Genomic DNA, 13,643 nt, shown 5'->3' with positions numbered 1-13,643 from the left:
CTCACATGGAAGTTGTTCCATACTCCTAATCATTTTTGTTGCTCTTCTCTATACTTTTTCCAATTCTAATGCATCTTTTTGAGATGGGGAGACCAGAACTGCATGCAGTATTCAAGGTGTGGGTGTACCATGCATTTATATTGGCATTCTGATATTTTCTCTCTTATTATCTATCCCTTTCCTAATGGTTCCTAACATTTTGTTAGCTTTTTTGACTGCCGCTGCACACTGAGATGATGTTTTTAAAAGACCTAGCCACGATGACTCCAAGACCCTTCTTGAGCGGTAACAGCTAATTTAGACCCCAACATTTTGTATGTATAGTTGGGATGAAGTTATTTTCCAGTGTGCATTACTTTGCATTTATCAACATTGAATTTCATCTGCCATTTTTTTGCCCCGTGACCCAGTTTTGTGAGGTCCCTTTTTAGCTCTTCGCAGTCAGCTTTAGACTTAACTAGCTTGAGTAATTTTATATCACCTACAAACTTTGCCACCTTATTGGTTATCCCCTTTTGCAGATCATTTATGAATATGTTGAAAAGCAGTGGTCCCAGTACAGCAACTTGGGGGACTCTGCTATTTACCTCCATCCACAGTGAAAACTGACCATTTATTCCTACCATTTGTTTCCTATCTTTTATCAAGTTACTGATCCAGGAGAGCATCTTCCCTCTTATTCCATGACTCCCAATTTTGCTTAAGAGCCTTTGGTGAGGGACCTTGTCAAAAGCTTTCTGAAAGTCCAGGTACATTGTACCCACTGGATCACCTGTCCACATGTTCGTTGACCCCCTCAAAGAATTCTAATAGATTGGTGAGGCGTGATTTCCCTTTACAAAAAGCCGTGTTGGCTCTTCCCCAATGTATTGCGTTTATCTATGCGTGTCTGATAATTCTGTTCTTTACTGTAGTTTCAACCAATTTGCCTGATACTGAAGTTAGGCTTACTGGGCTGTAACTGCCAGGATCGCCTCTAGGGTCTTTTTAAAAAAATTGTCATTACATTAGCTACCCTCCAGTTATCTGGTACAGAGGCTGATTTAAGCAATAGGTTACATATGCCAGTTAGTAGTTCTGCAATTTCATATTTGAGTTCCTTCAGAACTCTTGGGATAATACCATCCTGCCCTGGTGACTTATTACTGATTCATTTGTTCTTCTATTGACACCTATCTGGGACAGTTCCTCAGACCTAAAAGGAATGGCTCAGGTGTGGGGGATCTCCCTTACATCCTCTGCAGCAAAGACTGATGCAAAGAATTCATTTAGCTTCTCCGCAATGGCCTTCAGTTCCCACCACTCCTTTAAGATATCTCCCTGATGAGAGGGGCGTATTCTGAGCTCTGTCCCTGCAAGGGAAAGGGCTAGCGATTTACTAGGGCGTGCAATGAAAGCTTAGGACTCCAGCAGCTTCCCTCCTATCGGGACTCCTTGGCTGGGAGATCACTCTGCTAGAGCCAGCTGTGACAGGTGCAGGAGCGTCTTACCATGAATGCCGGCATGTGCAGGGCGTCCGTTGGCAGCCCGCAGCCCTCAGCATGAAAGGAGAGCTCCAGGCTCTGTGGGAACCAGAGAGGAGTGAACAGTTATTTGCTGTATGGAGACCCCCGAAGCCAGGCCTCTGCCCCATGCTCTGCTGCCAGGTGCTACCTACCTGCAAGGCGAACTTCAGCCTCTTGTAGTACCTGGAGGAATTTTGCTGCTGGTTGGCTGCAGCTGTCAGTTCATTCAGGACGTGGTTCCAGAGCAGCTCCAGGAGGCTGTAGTGAGTGGGGGAAAGGCGGATTGCAGCACACAGCGAGTTCTAAAAAGGCCAGTGCAGCACAGCAGATACTATCAGTCCCCGGGTTGGAAAACCCTAATGCCTCAGTGGAGACATGAAGCTGTTGGTCTTAGCTAAGACATAAGTGAAGAGAAACTCAGGCCAGGAAAGGAGGAGGAGAAGTGAAAAGTGTCAGTGTGTGTATTGGGACATACTTCTATTGCAAGCGGAGCACAGACTGGTTCCACTGCAGTAGAATAGAACTATCTAGTGCAGTAATAGCCCATACACTGCGAACTGGGGTGATGGCCTCAGCTCATACACTTTCAGGCCAGAAGGGACCATCATGATCATCTAGTCTGACCTCCTGCACATTGCAGGCCACAGAAGCTCACTCACCCACTCCTGTGATAGACCCCTAACCTCTGGATGAGTTACTAAGTCCTCAAATCATGGTTTAAAGATGTCAAGTTACAGAAAATCCACCGTTTAAACTAGTTTAAACCTCCAAGTGACCCATGTCCCACGCTGCAGAGGAAGGTGAAACCCCCCCAGGGTCTCAGCCAATCTGACCCGGGGGGAAATTCTTTCCCGACCCCAAATATGCTGATCAGTTAGACCCTGAGCACGTGGGCAAGACCCATCAGCCAAACACCTCGGAAAGAATTCTCTGTAGTAATTCAGAGCCCTCCCCATCTAGGGTCCCATCACCAGCCATTAGGGATATTTGCTACTAGCAGTTGCAGATCAGCACATGCCATTGTGGGCAGTCTCATCATACCATCCCCACCATAAACTTCTAAAGCTCCGTCTTGAAACCAGTTCATTTTTTGCCCCCACTGCTCCCCTGGGAAGGCTGTTCCAGAACTTCACTTCTCTGAGTGTTAGAAACCGTCATCTAATTTTGAGCCTAAACTTGTTGACAGCCAGTTTATATCCAATGCTAGCCACGAAGTTATGACAGCTCCCCATAAATGTCTCTCAGGTTAGCATGGCAGGTGGGAAGTGACAGTAAGTGAGGAGGTAGCACTCTATCCCTCGGCTCAGTGTTGAGCTGACAGCCCAGTACAGTGGTGGAAAGCACCATGGTGCTGGAGACGGCATCCTGGGGGTATAGACTTAAAACGAAGGCCCGGAGCTCTGTGGTGATCAAAGATCCCATGGTATTCTTCACAACTGCAGGGGTGTTTCCGGTGTGGTAAGCTGGCTGGGACATTGTGGTTAGTATATTCCCTTTGCCTGAAATCCCCCTCAAAAAGCCTGTTGTGTGCAGTGATTCTGGGCTAGAAAGGCTGCTGCATTCCACCCCAGATGTGGTTGCATTTCAGCAGTGGGGGAAGGATCTCCATATATGTGGTCTGCAGAGTGCTTTGAGATCTTTAGGGATAGAAGGCTCTATATAAGGTAGCATAGTTCCTGGAGGAGAGAGACATGATAGCAGCGGAGAAAGCACCCTGCAGGGAGCTGCTGTGTGCAAAGAGCCACGACTGCAGTGAACCCATTGGTCCGGTCCACAGCAATAGACTCTAGGCTAATGGTGCTGATCCAACACTCCCCCCCGCCCACATCCAGCCCACGGCTGACCCTTGTGGTCCCAACACTGCAGCTCACCAGTTAAAGTTCTCTTGGACCAGATGCTGGTTCATGTACTGCAGCTCCGACTCCAGGAACTTCATTAGGGGAATGATGGACTGTGGAGAGGAGAGTCAGGAAACTCAACGGGGAAGGAGTTTCTCAGGCCCTGCCTCCATCTGGAACTTCTTTGCCAAGCAGCTCCCAAACTCTTTGGGCCCCTCTGCCGTTTCCCAGCCTGAGAGCTCAGCTGTGCCACCCAGCACCTGCCTCCTACTCTGTTGTGCCCACCTGACCCTGCAGTGGAGCTGGGGCTGCTCCAGGGAGGCTTGGAGTTTCATGTGTGGCTCTTATTTTGGAGAGAGCTTGTGCGCCTTTGGGCTGGGTCTGCCAGGAAGTAGCAGACATTGACAGGGGGCTCTGGCTGTGGTAACTCCCCCCCACTCTCCGTGCCTGGATTCTCTCTGTGCTACCTAGAGTGTATAACTGGATTGGTGACAGCCATAGACCTACCTGGCTTCCCCCCCACCACATACACCTAACCCACCAGTCACAGCACCAACCCCCGACTCCTCTCCCATGATCCCATCCCACTGAACTCCCGGCCTACCCCTCTTGGCTCCCAAGCTGCACTTTGACCAATGCAGGGTGTGTGTGTGTGTGTGTGTGTGTGTACGCACATGTGTGTTTGTGTGTGTGTGCACCCCTATGATCTCTCAAAGACATAGGGCGGGTAACAGGGCTGGCACAGCCTGAGTGGGGAGGAGCTGGAGAGTTACAGCCAGGAGCCAGCAGGGGGTGCTGTGAGTACAGCAGAGGAGGGCCCTGATGGGCCTCTTGCACTTGGTATGTGATGAAGGGCGGGGACAGACCCTAGACCTAGACACAGGCCAGTTCCTGGTACTGCCTGTGCCGGGGAGCCTGGCAAGGAGTCTACCAAAGAGACGGTACAGTTCGGAGCCGTGCAGCAAACAGCGTGTGCCTCTCGCTTCCCCCAGGAGCCAGGCTGGCCCCGAGCAGGGCGGGGTGAGGCACAGTCGGGCATGCAAACCTCTAGCAGCACTTCCCAACTAGGGTGCAGCTTTGCCGGGGTGGGAGGGAGGGGGACTCCGCCCTGTAAACTGCCCGTGCCAATTATTATTGTAGGTTTTTATGGCGCCCCTCGGCGTAGCAGCCGGGCACCGAGGTGGACACGTAAGCATAGAGTCAACCCATCCACCCCACGCTGAGGCAGGATTGGGTATTCCTAGGTCATCCCACACGGCGCAGGCTACTGGCACACGCAGGGCACTGGGCAGAGCCAGGCTGTCCCTGGGGGGATTATCTCCCACAGGCAGCACATCTCAAGAGTTGGCACCTACATCTTCTGGATCCTTAGAGTCACTGGAGGCCGCCAGCTTCTGGATGTGCCTGGAGATTCCGGCATCCAGCTGCCAAAGAAACACACACTTAGAACTCTGGCTTTGCCCCCCCGCGTCCCCTCCATGCCCGAGGTTTCTGATGGAGAACCTGCCATGCCAGCTCCTTAGAGCTCAACCCCTTCATCATCCAGCCGCATCTGCCTCTGGCACCGGAGTCCCTGATCTCCCTCCCGAATGAGGCCGCCACCCAGCCCAGCAGCTGGGAGTGGCGGGCTGTGCCCTGCTGCCTCCCACACGTCACTGGACTGGGTCCCTTCTGACAGCAGGGCAGTCCCAGGGAGAGAGCCGGCAAGACTTAGCTCCATACTATTGGCGTCTCTATTGGCCAGACCCATGAGTATATTTCTATTGGCTTCAATAGGCTTTGGATCGGACCCTATTTGACTGAGTCTTCACCTTGAGCCCAGGCTGGGGGTTACCTTTTTTGCCAGGTTCTGCACCACGTCTCTGATCTCGTGATCGAGACAGGTGATGGTGCCCTGCAGCTGGTTGTGCAGGGTGTGCTCGATCTGCTCCGGCTCAATGATGCCCTCCATTCGCTGCTCCAGGAGCCCCCAGTCCAGCTGCGCCGGCAGCTTCAAGATCAGCAGCCGCAGCTGCTCCACGTTGTTCACCACGATGCAGAGCTGGGGTGGGAGGAAAGAGGAAAAGCCCCACGTCAGTGAACACGCACTACCCTCGCTGCCCGCAGCCCGCTCCCCCTGGTCCAGTCCCATCCTCACCCCCATAGGCCCATCGCGAAAGGCACCCTGCACCCAGGGGACATCAATGAGCAGTCTGGTACAAACACAGACAACTGGGGAAAGTGAGGCAGAGAACTATTAGGCTCCTGCCCAAGCCAGTGGCAGATCCAGACCCCAGATACCTGTCTTCCAGACCTGTACTTTAAGATCACACTATGATGAATTGTCTGAGCTAATCAGAGGGCAGGGATGACACCCAGTTCCCATGCACGACCATAGCTGGGCATTTATTTCTTTACATTCTGATTGGACGAGGCTGTAACTAAATGTGCAACAGGCAAGCTCTGCAGCTCAGTCCCATCCCCTTCTCCCCCACCAAGATTTGAGCATTGGCCTGCTAAACCCAGGGTTGTGAGTTCAATCCCTGAGGGGGCCACTTAGGGATCTGGGGCAAAATCAGTACTTGGTCCTGCTAGTGAAGGCAGGGGGCTGGACTCGATGACCTTTCAGGGTCCCTTCCAGTTCTAGGAGATAGGTGTATCTCCATATAGTATAAATTAGCCCCAGCTGGCCGTGGTTATGAGACATCGAGTGCAATCATAGACATGCTGGGGAAATGCATGCTGAAGGTTGGGCCAGCATAGGAGACATTGCAGGCAGGTGAAAGCTGGTGAGTGGGATTATGGTCCCGATGGATCCTGGGAGCAGGGCAGTGAACGCAGGAGCCATCCAGCTCTTGTAGGTACTTATCTGGCCCCTATTACTGTGGTATCTGAGCCCCCCACAATCTTTAATGTATGTATCCTCATAGCACATCTGTGAGGCAGGGCAGTGCTGTTATCCCATGGTACAGATGGGGAATTGAGGCACAGAAAGGCTAAGTGATTTGCCCAAGGTCACCCAGTAAATTCATGGCAGAGCAGGGGATTGAAGCCAGGTCTCCTGAATCCCAGGCTAGCACTAACCACTGAGCCATCCTTCCTCCCTGGTTCCCCCACCAAGAGATCAATGAGCGTTTCCATCCCAAAATGTCCCAGGACTTGCACAGAACCCCCCAGTTCCAATTCATTCCCTTCAGAACTTGGGCCACTCGCCTGCCAATGCACTCCTCAAACAGGACTATAGAGAACGAAGGCTGGGATGTTATTACCCCCATCACCGCGCTCTGGTCACAGACCACCCCCTGCCCCCGCCCCACATGCGCTCTTTAGAGGCTCCCTGGACAACCTCCCAATCCCTCTCATCTCCCTGAATTTCCAGCAGTGGCTGGCACTGACACTCACCCTGTTGGCTGCATCCCCCTCGTCCCGCTGCTTCGACGACAGCTCCTCTGCCCGGGTCTTGATCAGCTTGCAGTATGTCAGAGCGATTTTACACATGTCCTAGGGGATAGGGCAAGAGGCAGTGAGCTTGGGTAACGCACAGTGGACAGAACACTGCACAGGTTTGCGCTGGGGGCAGATGTCGGCTTTACCACCCCAGATCATGCCAATGGGCCATTCTCTCTGAAGCCCTGTCTCTGAAACTGACCTATATCTGATGCTTCAGAGAAAGGGATTAAAAAACCCAAACCACTTGGCCGATGTATATAGGGGTAGGAGAGGAATTCCTTCCTGACCCCCTGTGGCTGATGTTCTGAAGCATGACATTTGATCACCTCTTCTTAGCATAGTTACAACTTGCTATTACTGATCCGGCTAGACTGTCCGACTATACACACCTCAACAAACTTCACCATGATCATGAAGGCTTCTTCTGGGTCCGGCCAGTCCAGCTGCTGCCAGGTTTTAACAATCTGAGCATAGCACGTGGACAGGTCAACAGTGGACGTGCTGTGTTTAGTCAGCTCCCCCAGGGGCATCAGCTGGGTGGGTGGCAACAGAAAAAAATATTTTACCGAGAAACTTGCAAATAAACCAACAAACTTGTTCCAAAGCCAGCTCTTATTGCAAAGTGGCCCCTTATTCACCTTCCTCCTGACCCTTCCCCTACTCTGCTCCCCCCAGGTCACTGGTCTGGGACCTGGCAGTTTTCTCTTGGCCAGAGCATCAGCATGCCGTGGCAGAGGAGTTAATGGTGCTTTCTCTCGCCAGGGCATCTATCCAGTCGGGGTCACATGGGTCTCTCCGTTGATTTCAGTGAGGGAAGGCAGCACAGGGGGGGACACCTGGACTGTGAAGCTCTTTGCCCGTAAGGTAGGTGCAGCACGGGCAGAGGTGGCGCTGGCTTCCCCCACATTGTCCTGCCACCCGTCAGGCCTCACCCGCCCTGGCAGGACCAGACTAAAGGAGACTGGGTCTCTCCTCTTCAAGGTTCATTCCATCCTTGGCCTCTCCGCTGAGACTAACAACAACGGGAGCCAATTGCGGCTTGTGACAAGGAATGAAGCAGAGACTCATCAACACGCTTCACACAGGCTACCACGGAGCCATGAGAATACAACAGGGTCAGCAAGGACGTGATGCTGTGAGGGGACAGGGCTTCGGAGAGCATAGAGAGCAAGGGCCCTGGGGTATGAAGGATCAGCAGTTAGAGGAAAGGCAGGTTCCATCTGTCACCCCTGTGCCCCTCATGAGGGCTTGCCTGCCACAATGGCTTTCAGCAGGGGGAGGGGATTGTCGGGGTGCAGGAGACTGATATTGTAGGGGTCCCAAAGCCTGCTGAGCCTTAGGATTTCACATAGTAGCCAGGGGGGAGTCCTGGGGGAAAAGAATGGGCCTTCCTCCGCAGCATGGGGCGGGGGTCGCTAGCTGGAGGGTTCTCTGCGACTTGAAGTCTTTAAATCACAGAATTTGGGGACTTTAACAACAGAGTCAAGGGAAAGGGGTTGGGTCAACTTTTGTGGCCTGCATCATGCGGGAGGTCAGACTAGATGATCATAATGGTCCCTTCTGACCTTAAAGTCTATGAGTCTATGAGATGGGTCAGACAATGACAAAAGCTGGAGAGCCTCAGAAAGACTGGGGAGAGTTTCTCCCTCTGTGGCAATCTCACTGTTACCTGGTCCACCTGGATCGCTCTCTGGGTCCTCTCCAGCGCTATCATGTAGGTCTTCTGGAGCCACTTGGGGATGGCTTCCTTAAACCACTGGTGGAAGTCAGTCAGAGCAAGGGGGCCATCCCTGGGAATACAGACACACGACTGGTTTCTGTGCTGCAGCAGAACCAAGACAGGAGGCTACACGTTCCGCTTCCACTAAGACCCGAAAAATACCTGAGAAGGCAGCGTTCACAGCACACACTGCACAGCTGCCCACCTGGCAACACAGGACAGAGATCCATAGGCTGGCAGAAGAGCAGCCTAAAGTATTATCTGAGCCATGTATGTAGCTGCCTCTGCCTCCCAGAACCCCACTTGTCTATATCTGGAGCTCTAGCTCTCCGAAGGCCTGTTCAGCGTCATGCCTGAAGCGTGGCAGGTGCAGGTTACATTAAAACCCCCACATGGTCTTGCATTTGTTTATGTCGTCACTGCACTAATCTAAAGCAACAGGTGGCTGGACCAGCGAACCTTCTGATTCCACTCAAATCTACTCCAATTGGTCCAGCAGAAAGTCAGCCGCTGAGGTGGTCCCAACCCCTTCCATTTCCCTGGTGCTGCTAATGTTTATCTCGCTCTGCGTGACTGGACTCTGAGCTGAGGCTGGCTCAGGTGGGTCAGTACCTCTTGCACAGGAAGCTCTTCATCCGATAAAGCTCCTGCAGGCTTATGTAGAGCTGGAAAAGGCTCTCTGCTGTGAGTTGGGACATGCTGCTGTCAATCTCACTCAGCTCTTCTTTGACGTGACATGACACCTGCAGGGAAAGGGAACCGCAGGGAAGGCACTGAGGGTAGGAGGGTTAATAAGAAGGGATCTAGGAGTGCTTGCCCTGCAATGGGATCAGGGAAAGGAAATGTGCCATCCCAATTAGCTGATACAACACACTTTCCTCTTGTCTGATGTATAAGCTGTTTGAGGGCTCGGGGTGGTGGTGGGGGGGTCAGATAATACAGCCCAAACCTGTTTATCCCCATTTTATGGTCCCAGAGAATTTCAGCGACTTGGTCAATTTACAGACTTGCAACTGACTCAGTTGCAAAGCCAGGAGTCGCTACTCCTTTGCTTTAGCCACTAGGCTGCACTGCCTACACCTGCCTTTCTTAAACTCCTGGCTAGTCCCAGTGTCCAGGCCTCTGGGGCTGGGGACAGGATTAGTCCCTCCCTCCCAATCCAAGGATGCCCACGGTCCCATATACAGGGTTTGGAATACAAAGGTTTCTCCACCACTAGTAATCACGTCCCATGAGCCCTTGGGGAGCACATGGAGTGCAGGGGGGCACCTCAGATTCTTCCCTTCCTCTGACAGCTGGCTAAGTGCCTCGGCATTGCTTTATTCTCTGCTGTTCTGACTGGAGAGCCTGGAACACATGCTCACCAGCTCCTGTAGCTCCAGGTAGGCAATGGAGAAGAGATCCACCTTCACAGTGCTGCAGGGGAGAAACAGGAGGTCAGGAATCTGCCGGATATAACTCACTGATCAACCTGTCAAAGCCAGTGCAATTAACCCTCTCCCACTTGAGCCCTTGGACATGAACTAGAGTGACAAAAAGCTACAAAACTAAAACAAATCTGAAAGACTCCAGCCGGCAGAGCCAGTAATGCTGGAAAGCGAGGAGATTTGTAGTTAACCTCTGCTCCCTAAACAACAGGCAACTGTAGTACAAAACAAATCATGAGGGAACATTTCCCGGGGCTTTCCAGTCTCATACTTGGTGTCACAATTTGTTTATATTTACAATGTTCTTTTGCAGCTGGGAAATGTGGTTTGGAGCTGTCGCCTTCAGTGCCCTAAGCAAAGCTGCTGAGAGAGCATGGGGCAGATGCTGAGAGGAATGGGGGAACCATCTACCTACTTGGTGAAGAATTTGTTCCAGGTTTTGTAGCATCGTTCGAGATCCCCATTCACCTCCACGAGAAGCCTGACCAGTGCTTTCCCATTCTCCTCCATGGTCTGCAAAGGGAAGGATGGAAAGTCACCCCTTGGTTTTGGTGCCAAGTGATTTTGTGATGAATCAATGTATCTAGTGACAGCCCTCACCATTGTTGTATCCGAGCAGCTCACAGATTTACCTTCTCCATGCCTCACAGAGGTAGGGATATATCATTACCCCACTGGGGAACTGATGCACAGAGAGTGGTGAAGTAACTTCCCCCGGATCACACAGTAAATATGTGGCAGGGCTGGGCATTGAACCCAGATCTTTACCATGCTAGTACAGTGCCTTAACCACAAGGCCATGCTGCCAAGTGAAGGAGGGACATTCTTTGGGTGGCTGCTCCATTCCGTGTTATAATGGGAGACGTGCCAAGCTAGCAGGAGTGGCCTGCTCAGACTGACACACAGGAAGGGAGGGGACCGGAGGTGAATGGCAACTGGTCGTTTCTTCTTATGGGGACAGTCTTCTACTCCAGCTGCAGTTGCTCAGCATCTCTGAAAACTGGGCTCAGGGTGTCTTTTGGGCATCCAAAAATCACTGGCCACTTCTGAAAATTGTGGCCTGAGAAAGCGTCACCTCCCTCTTCCTACCCGAACGGCCCCTCAGCCCAGCCCAGCAAACTGGTGTATGAATGAAAGGGGGATCTGACCTTCACCATTGGCTTCAGGTGCTGCTTCTGCATATAAAACCACTCAGTGGTTCCTGACTGCAAGAGAACAGGACAAAGAATGAGGGGAGAGAAGCAGGAGCTGCAGAGACAACCCAGCCACCCCATTCACCCTGGCACAGCAGAGACACAACAGCACAACGCCTTCATTGTGACTCAGGATGGAACGCAGGTCAGGCTGGCAGCCCAGAGACACACAGCACAATGGGGAGCGGGACTCAGAGCTCACCATCCAGGCTCCAGGCTCTGTACTGCAGGGAAAGGAGCGCCTTGCACTTCTCTAGAGGGGTCCCACTGGGCAGTCAAAGGCGCAGTGCGGACAAGCTTTGGAAATGCTACCTCCCGCCCCCTCTGCTGGAATCAGGGTCAGGACTCAAGGCCTTTGCACATTGGCATAGGGGAAGGGACAATGCTCGCGGCTCCAGGAGGAAGTCAGAGGAACCACTATGGCAGTGGTTCTCAACCTATTTACCAGTGTGGACCGCATATGCAGCTCTCTATGTATTATGTGGACCACATCCACACAATATATGTACTACCTGTATGTTCCCGAGGATGTCACATAGGCCATAGCTGTGTGCTGATTGGGCTGCAAGCAGCCCGCGGACCATGGGTTGAGAACCACTGTCCTATGGGTTGGGGGAGGAGATGGTACTGTACCTTGAGAGCCTCCATCACCATCTGCTGAAGGTTAGGGGTCAGAGTACAAAGTTCTTGGAAGGCTTTCATTTTACACATCTGGAGCAGGACCCTGTGAAATGAGAATCATTGCTAAGCCATGGCACAACCCAAAGAGCTTCCGAAACGAGAGCTTTGCCACCAGCGACAGCAACATCTCCCCACGCACGCTTTCCTCTATAGAGCATCCTTCAGTGAGAGGCTCCCTGTAAGTTAGCTGCCAGGTCACAGACAGAGGGACAGACATGTTCCTATGCTGGCAGCCTGGGAGAGGACCGAATGCTAAGACTTCTTCATCAGGGCTCTGAGCTTGGCAGAACTTATGGCCCAGAGCCCAAATTCACCTCCCACGAGGTGAGAAATACCTTTGGGCTGGAGAGGTTAAAGGGGATGGTTTGGAGTTAAAACGAACAAAAGCCATCACAGTGTGACAGCTGCCTTCATGGCCAACACACCAGGGGATGAACTGGGGACCTATAGAACTAAAAGTATGAGCTGCTACAGGTTGCACTAAAGAATCAAACCTCCTTAGGGGGGCTATAACAGACTCATCTCTCCCCCGCAGAGGGGACCTGTAACAGGAATTGACCGGGGGGTTACATAAACTCCAGAGAAAAGTGTTATCCCATAGCATAAAGGCCTCTATTTAACCCAGTCAATGCACACCCAGGAGGGAATACTCTCTAGGCATCACAGGAAGAAATGACAAGATGCCGGTTTACAATGGGGGAGATCCCTGGATGTCTGTCTACTTCCTTAGGGGATAGACCCGCCAGGGAAAGGCAGAGGAGAGGAGACAACGAAGGGAGCTGGGAATGGAAGTGGGAGAGAGGTTTTCCTGTAGAACAGTCTCCTCGGGGGAAGCAATAGAAGCTCCAATACATGGGGTGTCAAAAGGTAGACTGGATAATGTAGCATAGGGAACAATCCCACACTAGCCCCAGGACGATGTGGGGGGGGGTGCGGGGGGTTGTTTCTTCTCTGATTGACATGATTCTGTTTATGAAGCATTGCAGCTAGCTGACCTGAGCAACGACTGTAGCCTGTGCGTGGACGTTGGGGAAGAGAGCGGGAAGACACTGCGGTACTTCTGGAGGAGAGAGATTCCATAGGCCAGCAAGGACTGGAAAGATTCGGCCAGTTCTGCTTTCTGGGAAGAAGAAATGGAAGATGCATCAGCAGCGACAGCGACGTTGTGATGGTCACAGCACCTCAGGTGGACAACGCCTGTCCCCAGCCAACACGGCCTCACTGCTGAGGGGGGCTATTTCTGGATTTTGCAACATGCATCTGTCTCCAAAACCATTTTAAAAATTATCTGCCCCACTGCAAAGGGAAGCACTAAGGAACGCCAGGGAGGCACTGAAATTACTCCCAGCAGCCTCTCGGAAGTGAGGGGGAAAAGCAAAACTGAATCACCTTTAATGGATTTCTAGACTGCTTTAGGATCTTAAAAACTGTCTAGATGCTTGAGGCATTGGTAGAGGCTCCCTAGTTAAGGCTGAGGTGAGTTTTGCATTTAAAGCAGGTTTTTTTAGCATGATCTGTTCCCTGCAAAGGAAACTGCGTAGGAACGCCATCCTTCTAGGAAGGTGCTGAAGCTACTCACAGAAGCCAAAGGGAAGAGCAACCCAGAACCACCTCAATCTGATTTCTAGATTACGACATGATCTTAATGACGGTCTGTATTATGAGGCGTCAGCAGTGGCTCCATAGCCCATCGTCAGGTTTTTCACCTAGCTGGCATGCGCCATGAACTCCTTCTGCAGGGGGCTCCCACCCCAGCAGAACCAATTTGCGGCATTTCTCAACCATCCAACCAAGGAGCCGAGAGAGATGACGTGAAGAGGGTCCCTCGGCTATCGTGGCTTATCGGAGGC

General features: G+C 52.0%; 1 protein-coding gene across 2 annotated transcripts in view; it reads right to left on the bottom strand.

The window, feature by feature from the left end:
• The window catches only part of UNC13D (unc-13 homolog D), a 46,628-nt gene that overhangs the window by 6,710 nt on the left and 26,275 nt on the right, over positions 1-13,643 (bottom strand). For both annotated transcript variants that reach the window (XM_065562746.1, XM_065562745.1), the window contains 14 exons: positions 12,789-12,913; positions 11,746-11,836; positions 11,068-11,124; positions 10,335-10,432; positions 9,857-9,908; positions 9,105-9,235; positions 8,442-8,562; positions 7,162-7,305; positions 6,725-6,823; positions 5,178-5,384; positions 4,699-4,767; positions 3,377-3,456; positions 1,658-1,763; positions 1,491-1,562 (listed from right to left, as the gene is read on the bottom strand). In XM_065562746.1, the coding sequence (XP_065418818.1) occupies positions 1,491-1,562; positions 1,658-1,763; positions 3,377-3,456; positions 4,699-4,767; positions 5,178-5,384; positions 6,725-6,823; positions 7,162-7,305; positions 8,442-8,562; positions 9,105-9,235; positions 9,857-9,908; positions 10,335-10,432; positions 11,068-11,124; positions 11,746-11,836; positions 12,789-12,913 (1,452 nt within the window). The remainder of the gene's footprint in view (positions 1-1,490; positions 1,563-1,657; positions 1,764-3,376; positions 3,457-4,698; positions 4,768-5,177; positions 5,385-6,724; positions 6,824-7,161; positions 7,306-8,441; positions 8,563-9,104; positions 9,236-9,856; positions 9,909-10,334; positions 10,433-11,067; positions 11,125-11,745; positions 11,837-12,788; positions 12,914-13,643) is intronic.

This window comes from Chrysemys picta, chromosome 12 (assembly GCF_011386835.1).
Source record: "Chrysemys picta bellii isolate R12L10 chromosome 12, ASM1138683v2, whole genome shotgun sequence".
NCBI lineage: Eukaryota > Metazoa > Chordata > Testudines > Emydidae > Chrysemys > Chrysemys picta.
The sequence above is the reverse complement of the archived record's forward strand: the minus strand, read 5'-3'. Positions and strand labels throughout refer to the sequence as shown.